Source organism: Glycine soja, chromosome 9 (genome assembly GCF_004193775.1).
Source record: "Glycine soja cultivar W05 chromosome 9, ASM419377v2, whole genome shotgun sequence".
Lineage (NCBI taxonomy): Eukaryota > Viridiplantae > Streptophyta > Magnoliopsida > Fabales > Fabaceae > Glycine > Glycine soja.
In genome coordinates this window covers 35,130,876-35,144,747 of record NC_041010.1, presented here as the reverse complement: position 1 = coordinate 35,144,747, position 13,872 = coordinate 35,130,876, and the positions used below count along the sequence as shown (strand labels likewise).

The following is a 13,872-nucleotide window of genomic DNA, read 5'->3' as shown; positions in this document are numbered from 1 at the left end:
ATAAAAAGTTATGTAAAATAAATAAATAAATCTTAAAATAAGTGTTATTTTATCTTTTTAATATAATATTAATTACTTTTTCACTCATACTACTATCATTTTAATGTAATATTAATAATTTTTTCACTAATATTAATTACTCTAAATAAGTACTATCATTGTAATGTAATATTAACCATTTTTTCACTAATATTAATTACAAAGTTAGTTTCGTACAATTATTAATCTCTTTCATTTATTTATTAGTTTTTTTAATAAAAAAAACTTAAAATAACACTTATTATGTAACGAAATGAGTAACTATATAGTAAAAAAGTATATTTACTTATTACAAATTTAATTTTAGCATAATTTATATAATAAAAATATTTATTTACTATAAATTTGTACTAAATAAAAAAAACATATATCATGACTAAAATACCAATGAACCAAAAAGGGCACTTATAAAAGTTATAAGTGGATTCAAGTGATAGCACAGCCACTTAGAACTGACAGCACTGTACCGTAAGTCTTATTATCTCCGAAAACTTTTTGAGAATAGAGAGAGAGAGAGAGAGGAAATGGGTAAGGGGGGAATGTCAATTGATGAACATGGAGAAGGCAAAGAAGAGAATATGGCTGCTTGGCTTGTTGGAATAAACTCTCTCAAGATTCAGCCTTTCAAGCTTCCTACTTTGGGTATTCATTTTCAAATTCCTTAATTGATGATGATTGCATTTACTATCCTCTAAGCTTATTTTCAAGTCATTGGCTTACTTAATTATGTGTTTTGGAAGGACCCCATGATGTCAGAGTTAGAATGAAGGCTGTTGGTATTTGTGGGAGTGATGTTCACTACCTCAAGGTAGATATTTGATAGATATCTTACTATCTGTTTAATACTTTCTCCAATGAAAAATAAAAGGAAGAATAAAACTGAAAATCGATTCAATCCAACCTGCTTTGGATTGGATTGGATTTAAATTGTAAAGAGAACTGATTGGATGATGAATTAAGAAAACCGATGTGATTTAATCAGATGATTTTTCTTATCAAAACCGATCCAATCCATGAACACCCACATCCTATTACATCTGATTTCAGTAGAAAAAAGAAAGATGAAGTTATGTTGGAGGTGTTTGATGATCTATGTCTGTAATTAATTTGCTAAGAAATCTATTGAGTTAAATGAGCAATCTATGATTGATTAGATGGGTAATTTTTTTTATTTCCACGTTTGGGTAAGACAAGAGGATTTCAGATCTTGTTTTGGTTGGAAATTTATATTGGAGGGGTTATTTCCTGCGTTTATCTATGTTTTCTCTAGTGGAAAGTTTCAATTTTTGTTGTTTCATTTACTTTCAGACACTGAGGTGTGCTCACTTTATAGTTAAAGAACCAATGGTTATTGGTCATGAGTGTGCTGGGATCATAGAAGAAGTTGGCAGTCAAGTGAAGAGTTTGGTGCCTGGTGACCGTGTGGCAATTGAGCCTGGGATCAGTTGTTGGCGTTGCGACCACTGCAAACAGGGTCGATATAACTTATGCGATGATATGAAGTTTTTTGCTACTCCACCAGTTCATGGTTCCCTGGCTAATCAGGTTTGAAACAATTCACAGCTTCTCAAAAAGTATTATTCTTTCAGTCATGTGCAACTGGAAGTATACTTGGCTTTTCTAAATAATAAGAGTTTGAAAGAAACAATGGCAAGATCAAGCCAAATCTCATGCAATTAAATACGGCATCACTTAACAAAACTTCCTTAGAATCCTAAAAAAACTCAACTTACTTATATTCTTGACTTCAGTTTCAAAATTATATGGGAATAGGTAATGTTATCTGTTGTACAAATCATCAGTATAATTTCACAAATTCTTTTCGTTTTAGAAGTGTGTAAATTCAAACCATTTAAGAATATACATTGGATGGTTATACGTTTACTTGGGCACATAGCATATTATATCTGAGACTATTTGTTATATGCATCATCATGAGAGATATGGCATATCCCTCAATGTTATGTGTCAGTAGTATTTTTTATTTTTTCCCCAGATTAAGAATAGGTGAATTGATGGAACTTTCGAAGAAACAAGTAAAATGATGAAATGAAGCCAATGACCCACTGGTATCATGTCAATGACTCTCGATAACAAGTGGGAAGTCCCTGTCAATTCGCTCTCCTGCCATTGATTTAACTAACATCTAAAAGAAGAAACTGAAAATATAGAATTCCATTTCATCTTTGTACTTATTCTCATATTGTTTTTTTATGTATAGAAAGTCAATATTTTTAGATTTACTTTATAACATTAACAAAATGGTAGCAAGCAGCGTGCACTTTGACTCTTGATTCCACAACATTGCTATATAAGCTCAAACTCAAAGCAGTTTGAAGGGTATGCTTTTTAAAATCAAGCTGTGACCTTAAAGTTCAATGAAAATGTTTCTGTGTAGACCAAGATCTTCTTATCTTATAATTTTCTGGGATGAAATTTACTATATGCTACAGTCCTTGTTATATTCAATCCAGAGTTAAAATCATACATATATCTAATTTCCATGCTGTATAAGCATCACCTGGCTTCCTGTTTTTGTGCCGTATGATGATTATAACAAGGTAAATGATTTCTTTAGAGAAAATTTATTCAATTGCACAAACCTTTGAACCATACAGAGTACAGACTACTCAAAGTGTTATGAATAAAACCTGCATGAATGTACTCAGATTACAAGGATGATACGCTGGCAAGTTTGAGCACTCAAGTTTGATATTTAATGTTTAATATGATTTTCTTCGGTGTTAATATGTGACTTTTTCATTGGAAAATGTTCCGTTTAAAACTTCAATTGCTTTGATTTCTGGCCATGTGATTGGAAATATGAACTTTTGCCGTATATTCTTAAGTATGAGATAATAGTTGTTTCAACAATCATGACTTGTAAAATACAATATAATCATGATTTTAGGCATGGTACACTTAAAAACAATGTTGTAGTTAGACTCAAATGTGGTGAAAACTCCAATGAAAACCCATGTTTGAGTTGCCTTTTTCTCTTTACAGATAGTGCATCCTGCAGACCTATGTTTTAAGCTGCCAGACAACGTGAGCCTAGAGGAGGGAGCAATGTGTGAACCCTTAAGTGTTGGTGTTCATGCTTGTAGGAGAGCTAATATTGGACCAGAAACATATGTGTTAATCATGGGAGCAGGACCTATAGGACTTGTTACAATGCTTGCAGCTCGTGCTTTTGGGGCACCCAGGACTGTCATTGTGGATGTAGATGACTATCGTTTATCTGTTGCAAAATCACTTGGTGCCGATGACATTGTTAAAGTCTCAACAAACATTCAGGTATTTAGAATCCTTAGTTTCCCAAAGTCTTCCATATTTTCTTCTTTAACAATAAGCATGTTGAACAATCCCATTCTGCAACACTATTTGCATCTGTCATTACAGTAATTTGCATGTATGTTTAGTGGCTGATGATGCTGTGCCTGTTCACAAACAATGGTTTGATAAAAATAAATAAACAAATAATGAAACTAGTATTTTAACACAATGCTGTCAAGAGTTAGGTGTGTGATAAGCAAAACTGACAGTTCACTAGTTATCTGTTTCTGTCTCCATTCATCATTTCCTATATATTCAGTTGACACTTTGTTTACATTTTATATATTCTTTTCCTTGAAAGAACTGTTGTTTCATCACAACTTGTTTCACTCTCCCTTCTGTACTCTGTAGTAAGTTTTTAGTGCTTGGTTTCTGTAATGTTTTTGCCATTTAAATGTGTTTGTGTGACACATTTATATATTTACTGTGCATTTCTGGGTGCTACTATGAATACCAATCAAACCATATTTTAAATACACTGCTTTGCAGGATGTGGCTGAAGAAGTTGTGCAGATACAGAAGGTTATGGGAGCTGATATAGATGTTACCTTTGATTGTGCTGGTTTTGACAAAACCATGTCTACAGCACTGAGTGCTACTCAGCCAGGTGGCAAAGTTTGTCTAGTGGGAATGGGACATTCTGAAATGACTGTCCCACTCACCCCAGCTGCAGCAAGGTATTTCTTGATTTTATTAAAATAATTAATAAAAGCTTATATTCCATTTGTTACAGACTATGTATGATGCACAAATAAAATACGTTTACTAGATATGCTGATATGATTATTTTAAAAATATATAAGATATGATACGTGTTCGATACATATCTAGATATGTATAAAAAATCATAAAACAAAATAAATATACAATTGTGATTCTGCAAATTCAAATTAAGAACATAATTCTTGGACATTGCCAAAAACAAAATAAAAATTATAAATCATTGTTAGCATAATAAGAATGGGATCAATATCATTCCTTTCTTGGTTCATCAAGGAACAATGCTTCTATATTTCTATATTATACATGCTTCTATGTTTCACATGTAGTGGTATTGGATTTTCATAACTTTTTTGAAGGCTTGGAATACTTGGATACTTCACAGATTGAAGTATAAATGTATTGGATACGTATCGGATATGGATACATGAAGCAAATTGAAGTATTGCTGTTTCATAAGTTCCAGATAAAATACATATATATATATATATATATATATATATATATATATATATATATATATATATATATATATATATATATTGTATATCCATTTTAGTAGGCACTTCACGACATCGAATGATTTAAGAAAAATACATGTCATATGCGTTGTTTTACTTTTGCAATTCTTAATTTTTCTTCATTCATGTAACGTTTGATAGTGATGGTTTATCATACATAATACAGGGAAGTTGATGTGCTTGGAGTTTTTCGCTATATGAACACATGGCCTCTTTGCCTTGAGTTTCTAAGGAGTGGAAAAATCGATGTAAAACCCCTTATAACTCATAGGTTTGGGTTTTCTCAAAAGGAAGTGGAAGAAGCCTTTGAAACAAGTGCTCGTGGTGGTAACGCCATCAAGGTTATGTTCAATCTTTAGATACTGGACTGCCACTTTACAAACTGTCTTATTTTGAACAGAGTATGTAATTTACATGTTCCTGCTCATGTTAAATACCAATGTATTGATAATAAGGTGGCTTCAAGAAGGACTTGTAAAACATGTGAGTGGTAACTGCAGCATCTACAGATTCAGTTATGCGGTGAAACCTTTTCTTAATATGTAAATGAGAAAACCCTCAATTTTTTTCTGTAGTCATTGAGAATTTCAATGCACAATAAAAAATTCCAATACATTTATTCATGGTTATTTTAGGTTTTTGCAACTTTTATCTAAACATGTACTAAAACTTCTGTTGGAGATTCTACATCGCCTATCACTCACCTTACAAGACAGTTTTGTAGGATTGAGTTAGATCCATAATTCACTTTCTAAGAACTTTATTCGTGGTTCTTCAGAAATCATGGTTGCTGGCTACATTAGTCATCTTAAGGAATTAACATGTTCATTGCTTAAGGACCACCGTGGCCAACAATTGTTAATTCTTTGTGGGCAATGAGTGAATGTTTATTATATTACAAGAACTAATATGTCCACTGTTATGAACGAGAACCCAAATACAGAGCAGTGCGCACAGAATAATGCAAATGATGAGGATGATGCAACAGGAACAGAGCATGCAACAGAAACCAGAAAAGGAGAAGAAAGACCAAAACAAGGTAGCAACAGGCCACGTTACCTGGATGACTACGTGGCCAAGTGATGAGCTGGCAACAATCTTCCAAAAGCAGAATCTACCAATTCTTCAGAGTCGTTGTGCCGTTATGGGCTGTCTCACCTCAACACTGCATTTCCAAATTCCTCCAAGGCAGAAAATGCCAAAATCCATTAGAAAATTGTATCTAGAATTTACGGCTGAAACATCCATATAAACAAATGATATGTAATTCTAATGGATATGAAAAATAATACAAGTTTTTTTCCTTACTCTTATTCTGGAGGATCTAGGCCTCAAATCCTAGCCTTGTTCTGTAGTTCACAACAACTTGGTGCTTTCATTGCCTTCTTCTCATGGCTGACACAACATGTTCTAAATCGAACATGGAACGCTTAGAGGAGACAGTGGCCAAACTTGCTTCCAACGCCCTTCACACCAACGAAAAACTTGATGCCTTGACTCATCGTATTAAGGCCCTGGAACATACAGTCCATCACTCACAGACCCCTTCTTCCTCCTCAGCCATACCTGCAACAAACACACCCAACAATCACCCTCCTTGAATGAAGCTTGACGTTCCTAGGTTTGATGGATTAGACCCTTCGGGCTGAATATTCAAAATTACACAGTTTTTTGAATATCATTCAACCCCTGAGTCAGACAGGCTTACCATAGCATCCTTCTACATGGAAGGGTCAACCCTGGCACGGTTTCAGTGGATGATGCAAAACCATCAACTCACCACTTGGCCTTCCTTCCTTCAAGCCATTGAGGCCCGATTTGCCCACTCGCTGTACGAGGATCCTACTGGACTCCTCTGCAAATTGACACAAAAAGGGACAGCAAGGGGCTACCTGAACAACTTCGAAGCCCTCACCAACAGGATTGTTGGTTTGCCCTCTTCCTTTCTCCTCAGCTGCTTTATCTCTAGCCTCGACCCCAACATCCGTCGCGAGGTGCAGGCTCTCCAGCCGTTTTCCCTTGTGCATGTCACGGGACTTGCACGCCTCATTGAAGACAAGCTCCACGAAAATCGCAAAGGGTTTCGTGGCCGACAACCGCCAGGATCCACCTTTGCCTCACCACCTCCAGGACCCACCTTTGCCTTAGCATCTTCAGGACCATCCTTTGCCCCACCACCTTCCACAACTCCCTTTGCTCCACCCTTACCAGCCCCTGTTTCCACCAACAACCCTAACCTACCCCTCTTACCCTTTTCGGCCAAACCTCCTCCTCTTCCCGTCTGACGCCTCACTGTCGAGGAACTTGCGAACCGCAGGGAGCGCGGTTTATGCTTTAATTGCGACGAAAGGTTTACAAGGGGTCACCGTTGTGCCCCTCGATTTTTTCTTCTTGCCGCGGATGAGGACCACACTTCTGAGGATACGAACCCTAATATACCCCCACAACACAACCCTATTTTAGATGACCCGTCCCTTCTTACCCACACCGACTCACAACATAACCCAACCTCTACCCAACCTCAAACCGAACCACTTCCAACCCAAATAAGCCTACATGCCCTTTCGGGACAAACCGCTCCAGAAACCTTACGACTCGCGGGTCGGATCTTGCACCAGCTTGTCGTCATCCTCGTTGACGGAGGGAGTACGCACAACTTTGTGCAGGAACGCCTTTTGAAGTCTTTGGGCTTGAAAGCTCAACCCACTCCGCCATTGTGCATGCTGGTTGGAAATGTAAATGAACTGGGATGCCACCATTTGTGTCGAGATGTCGACATTCTTGTGCAGGGCAAGGCATTCATGGTGGACCTTCATGTTCTTCCCCTGTGTGGGGTCGATGTCGTCCTCGGGGTTCAGTGGCTCAAATCTTTGGGACCAGTGTTAACTGACTATAACACATTGTCTATGAAGTTTGTCTACCAAGGCAGCTTAATTGAACTTAAAGGCAATTCAGATAGTTTCCTTCTCGCCATTACTACACCTCAGCTCCGCCGTTTAACACAGACACACAGCGCTGTCGAATACTTCCACATAAGGGTCTATGATCAGGCTTCATCATCTTCCATGCCGCACCCTGATATCCATGCCTTAACCACTCAATTTTCTTCCCTATTTCAACCACCTACCACTCTTCCACTCTTCCACCTTCCCGCAACACTAACCACTTTATCCACCTTTCACCCAACTCTTTTTCGGTTAATGTTCGTCCTTATCTGTATCCTCATTTTCATAAACAAAAGATTGAAACTCAAGTTACCCACATGCTTCAACATGGCATTATCTGACCCAGCACCAGCCCCAGCCCCTTTTCTTCTCCTGTGTTATTGGTCAAAAAACGAGATGGAACCTGGCCCTTCTGCATGGACTACAGAGCACTGAACGTGATCACTATTAAAGATCGTTTTCCAATCCCAACAATTGATGAATTGCTTGACGAATTGGGGGGTGCATGCTAGTTCTCCAAATTGGATTTGCTCTAGGGATATCATCAAATATTGATGGCGCCGACGGATGTGAGCAAAACGGCATTCAAAACTCATCATGGACATTATGAGTTTTTGGTCATGCCTTTCGGCTTATGTAATGCCCCTTCGTCATTTCAGGCTACTATGAACTCTACCTTTGCACCTTACTTGCGTAAATTCATCATCGTCTTCTTCGATGATATATTAATTTACAACAAGTCGTTTTCTAACCACTTGATACACCTGAAGCTCGCCTTTCAGACCCTTCGCGCTCACAGCTTCTTCCTGAAATTCTCCAAATGCTCCTTTGCGACTCCACAGGTCGAATATTTTGGCCATATAGTTTCAGAACGTGGTGTTGAGCCTGTCCTTGCCAAAGTAGAAGTTGCGCATCAATAGCCGACACCCACTTCGGTCAGAGCCGTAAGGGGCTTTTTGGGCCTTTCCGGTTTCTATCGGTGTCTCATTCAGGGGTATGCATCATTGGCGGCACCCCTCACAGCCTTGTTGACTAAGGAATCGTTTCTCTGGACCATAGCGGCTAACCAAGCTTTTCTCAAGTTGAAGGAGGCACTGTGCAAAGCTCTAGTCTTGGGTATCGGCATGGGGGTGATCCTTTCTCAACGACATCACCCTATCGCCTACTTTAGCAAGCCTTTTTGCTCGAAGCTGCTCCGGGCATCTACTTATGTGCGTGAACTGGCGGCAATCACGATAGCCGTAAAGAAATGGCACCAGTACCTTCTGGGTCACCACTTCACGATCTTAACTGATCATAGGAGTCTGAAAGAGCTCATGGCGCAAGCGATTCAAACTCATGTGCAGCAGACATATCTCGCACAATTGTTGGGATATGATTATACTATCCAGTACCGCGCCGGCAAGGCGAATGCGGCGGCAGATGCCTTATCCAAGCGCTTGGAACCTCCCTCCGGGGAATTTTTCATACTAACAATTCCCAATTGTGATTTTTTGTAGGACTTGCACAAGGAGTTAGCAACACACAAGGAATTTCCGGAATTCCAACAAAAGCTTCTGTCGGAACCTCACAAGCATCCTGATTACCTTCTTCGGCAGGATTTCATCTTGCAACGAGGGCGTATTTGGCTACCACAGAATGCTCGAGTAATACCACTCATTCTCGTCGAATTCCATTCTACACCCACTGGAGGCCACATGGGCATTATGAAGACTCTCGCGCAAGTTAACGAGAATTTTGTGTGGGAAAACATGATGAAGGACATTCGTCAGTATGTCACCAACTACCTTACCTGTCAACAAACCAAATACGATCACCGGTGACCTTCTGGTCTTCTTTGTCCATTACCGGTGCCGGCACGGCCTTGGGAAGATCTTTCCCTTGACTTCATTGTGGGATTGCCTTCGTTTCAAGGGCACTCCGTCATTCTGGTAGTAGTGGATCGCTTTTCAAATGGCATTCATCTGGGACTCTTACCACCTCATTATACGGCCTCCAGTGTCACGAAGACATTCATGGACATTTCCGACAGAATCCATGGTATGCCTCAGAGTTTGGTCTCCGACCGAGATCCTCTCTTTATCAGCCGCTTCTGGCAGGAGTTATTCAAGCTCAGTGGTACCAAGCTCTGTATGAGCTCGGCTTACCATCCTCAGACCGACGGCCAGACGGAGGTCATGAACCGGGTCATAGAGCAGTACCTCCGATCCTTGGTCCATCAGAAGCCAGCAACATCGGGGCGTTTTCTAATTTGGGCAGAGTGGTCCTACAACACCTCCGTTCATTATGCTACGAGAATGTCGCCATATGAAATTACTTTTGGCAAGAAACCTCTGAATTTGTCTCAGTATTTGGAGGGAACATCAAAGGTAGAAGCAGTGGATGACTGGTTAAAGCACCGAGATCAAATTATCGCTAGTCTAACAAAGAAGCTCACCAAAGCTCAACAAAGGATGAAGCAATGAGTCGATCAACAGCGTAGGGACGCCAATTTTAAAGAGGGGGATTGGGCACTGGTCAAATTGAGACCTTGCCGGCAGACCACAGCCACCGGAATCAAATACTCAAAGCTCGCAAAATGCTTTTACGGGCCCTTTTAGGTTACGAAACGCATTGGGGAGGTTGCATATCAATTGAATTTACCGGCAAATTCACGGATTCATCCCGTATTCCACTGCTCCTTGTTAAAGTTGTATCAGTCAACACCTTCAACCCTCACTCTGGAATTACTAGCCTTGTCGGAAGACAATCATCCGATAATCACTCCCCTCGCAATTCTGGACACTAAGTGGGAAATCATAAATTCGGGGAAGCACTTGCAGGTGCTGGTGCAATGGTCAAGACTACTTCCTGAAGACACGTCATGGGAAAGTTGGGAGAATCTTCAAAAGGATTACAACCTTGAGGACAAGGTTGTTTTGGAAGCCCGCAGGGATGTTATGAATGAGAACCCAAATACAAAGTAGTGTGCACAGAATGATGCAAATGGTGAGGATGATGCAACAGGAACAGAGCATGCAACAGAAACCAGAAAAGAAGAAGAAAGACCAAAATGAGGTAGCAACAGGCCACGTTACCTGGATGACTATGTGGCCAAGCGATGAGCTGGCAACAATCTTCCAAAAGCAAAATCTACCAATTCTTCAGAGTCGTTGTGCCGTTATGGACTGTCTCACCTCAACACTGCATTTCCAAATTCCTCTAAGGCAGAAAATGCCAAAATCCATTAGAAAATTGTATCTAGAATTTACGGCAGAAACATCTATATAAACAAATGATATGTAATTCTAATGGATATGAAAAATAATACAAGCTTTTTTCCTTACTCTTATTCTGGAGGATCTGGTCCTCGAATCCTAGCCTTGTTCTGTAGTTCACAACATCCACATTCCAAATTTCATTAGAAAATTATGAGTAGTATTGTCTTCTCTGCACTCAAGGGTAGTGCCGTAAAAGGTTACTGACATGTGAAGGAACGCAAAACTAGTAAAACATAATTCTCTCGCTTCAATAAGGAACCGTGAATTGGTTCATGCATACCAATTCACATGACATTTTTAAACCGGTTTGGTAAAATTTAGTGAATTCGTGAAAGCAATGAATCAGGAAACATCACGAGTTTGACTTTGGAACTCTTAAAGAACATAAACAGCTAAGCTTGTTAGTTGTTACAGAGAGAAAGAGAGGATTTTTTCCAAAGGATGTTGAGAATGATGCTTTTAGAGAGAGAATCCGTTGTCGAAATGAGAAGATTATAAAGGAAGATGAAAGGATGATTTTGTGTTGTCCATGACTTGGTGTTGCCTTCAATAAACTACTATATTCGTTTATTTTCATAAATCAAAGAGTAAGATGAAAGTATGCATTTCAAACTTTTTTTTTTAATTAAAAAGCTACTCATTTATTTTCTATAGTTTGTCCAACACTTTTCTTGATAAAACTAACCTGGATAATTGAAATTTTAAATTTAAAAAAAAATGATAAAATCACTTAAAAAGATAAATTAACTTATGTTTTTAAAAGTAATTTTCTTGACAAGCATACCAACTATATATACTTCCATGTACCATTACTTTGTAAGGTTACATACTCATACTCGTATTATGTATTGCAAACTTCTCGACTATAGGTAAAACCATAACAAAGGTGCGGCTAAATTCAACCGGTATAGGAAAATGGAGCACATTCATGGTAACAGGAGACACAGTGCCGAAAGGTGGGAATTGGCACTGAGGTACGAGATTTTCATGCTAGTATTATGGCAAAGAAAGATGCTCACATGACTTCTCTCCAATGAATGATAGGCTGGGTTGAGTGAGTTTATCAGACAAAAGAAAAACTCAAATATAGCTTAAAATTTTCTAAAGAAAATGCAAATACTAGAAAACAAAAAATTCAAAATATATAAGAAGAAAAACTTGTTATCAAAACCAAAAGTTATTAGATTTAAATGGATGGGTTGAGTTTGACTACTCAACCTGGTCAATACTAAAATTCAAACCAATATGTTTGGGGATATGCTAGGTGCACCCAGCAATATTGCTGGTGCACACAACATTTTATTGAAAGGTCAATTTTGCCCTTCATTAAAAAAATTAAAAAGCTTTTTTTCCCTCTTTCGGAAGCATTCTCTCTTTTCACTTCTCTCTTCCGCGAAAGCTTCTTCTCTTCTCTCTTCCGCGACGTGCTTCTTCTCCGCGAGGCTTCTCCGGTAGCCCTTGGACCCATTTGCATTCGAGGTAGGTGACCTTCTTCTTAGCTTTGGTTTTGTTATGCACTACATTTGTAGCATTTAGGGTAGGTTAGTGGAACCTTAGGATAGTGGAACCTTAGGGTAGAAGACGCCAGAAAAAATGGCGACAGCTTGGTGACGGTGGCGCCTTCCGCAAGACCCGTTAGGGGTTCTTCCGGAACTTTCGGAAGAAGGTATTCCGGAAGAAGGATTCTTCCGGAAGTTGTGAAACGTCTTCCGGAAGTACTGGTCTTCCGGAAAGCTCCCGGACCACCTCTTCCAGAAAGTTTCCGGAAGAAGGGTTCTTTTGGATGACCTTTCAGTGGTTCCCGAAGCACTTTCCGGAAGACCCCTTCTTCCGGAATGTTTCTGGAAGAACTACTTCTTCCAAAAGTTTTTTTTTTAAATATTGTTTTTGTTAATTAAGTTTGTTATTTATGTTAATTGTTTCAGTTTATTTTTTATATCATTTTAGTTGAGTATTTTACTAATTATTTAATTTTAAATTACTTATGTATTTTTATAAATGAAGTAGTTAATTTTTATAAATAAAGTTGTGTATGTTTGGAAATTTTTTTCCCATTTTTGTTTTATTGTTATATATAATTTAAGTTGTGTATGTTTACTAATTATATATTTTGAAATTAGTTGTGTTTTTTTTGTCTATAAATAAACTTTTTTATTTTATTATAAATAAAGTTGTTTATTTTATTATAAATGAAGTATTTTTTTATAAATGAAGTTGTTTATTTTTTTAAAAAAATTAAGTTGTGTATGTTTAATAATTAATTATTTGTATATTAGTTGTGGTTTTTTAAAAATGAAGTTTTTTTTAAATTAAGTTGTGGATGTTTAGTAATTAATTATTTTTATATTAGTTGTGTTTTTTTTATAAATGAAGTTGTTTATTTTTTAAAAAAAATTAAGTTGCGGATGTTTAGTAATTCATTATTTTTATATTAGTTGTGTTTTTTTTATAAATGAAGTTGTTTATTTTTTTTTAAATTAAGTTGTGGATGTTTAGTAATTAATTATTTTTATATTAGTTATGTTTTTTTTTATAATTGAAGTTGTTTATTTTTTAAAACATTAAGTTGTGGATGTTTAGTAATTAATTATTTTTATATTAGTTGTGTTTTATTTTATAAATGAAGTTGTTTATTTTTTTTAAAATTAAGTTGTGGATGTTTACTAAATAATTGAGTTGTGTTTTTTTTATAAATGAATTTTTTTAATTTTTTTTTAAATTAAGTTGTGGATGTTTACTAATTAATTTTTTTTTACATTAGTTGTGGTTTTTTATAAATGAAGTTTTTTTAAAAAAAAATTAAGTTGTGGATGTTTAGTAATGAATTATTTTTATATTAGTTGTTTTTTTTATATAAATGAAGTTGTTTATGTTTTTTTTAAAATTAAGTTGTGGATGTTTACTAAATAATTTAGTTGTGTTTTTTTTAGAAATGAAGTTTCTTATTTTTTTTTTAAATTAAGTTGTGGATGTTTACTAATTAATTTTTTTTACATTAGTTGTGTTTTTTTATAAATGAAGTTGTTTAATTTTTTTAAAAATTATGTTGTG

At 36.9% G+C, this 13,872-nt stretch overlaps 1 protein-coding gene across 1 annotated transcript; it reads left to right on the top strand.

Moving 5' to 3' along the window:
• Nucleotides 1-481: 481 nt before the first annotated feature.
• On the top strand, nucleotides 482-5,245 carry LOC114368601 (sorbitol dehydrogenase-like). The gene is made up of 6 exons (XM_028325813.1): nucleotides 482-681; nucleotides 780-847; nucleotides 1,348-1,584; nucleotides 3,046-3,336; nucleotides 3,865-4,052; nucleotides 4,783-5,245. Exons 1-6 carry the CDS (start codon nucleotides 564-566, stop codon nucleotides 4,973-4,975), a joined length of 1,095 nt encoding a protein of 364 aa, XP_028181614.1. The 5' UTR covers nucleotides 482-563; the 3' UTR covers nucleotides 4,976-5,245.
• The last annotated feature ends 8,627 nt before the right edge of the window (nucleotides 5,246-13,872 follow it).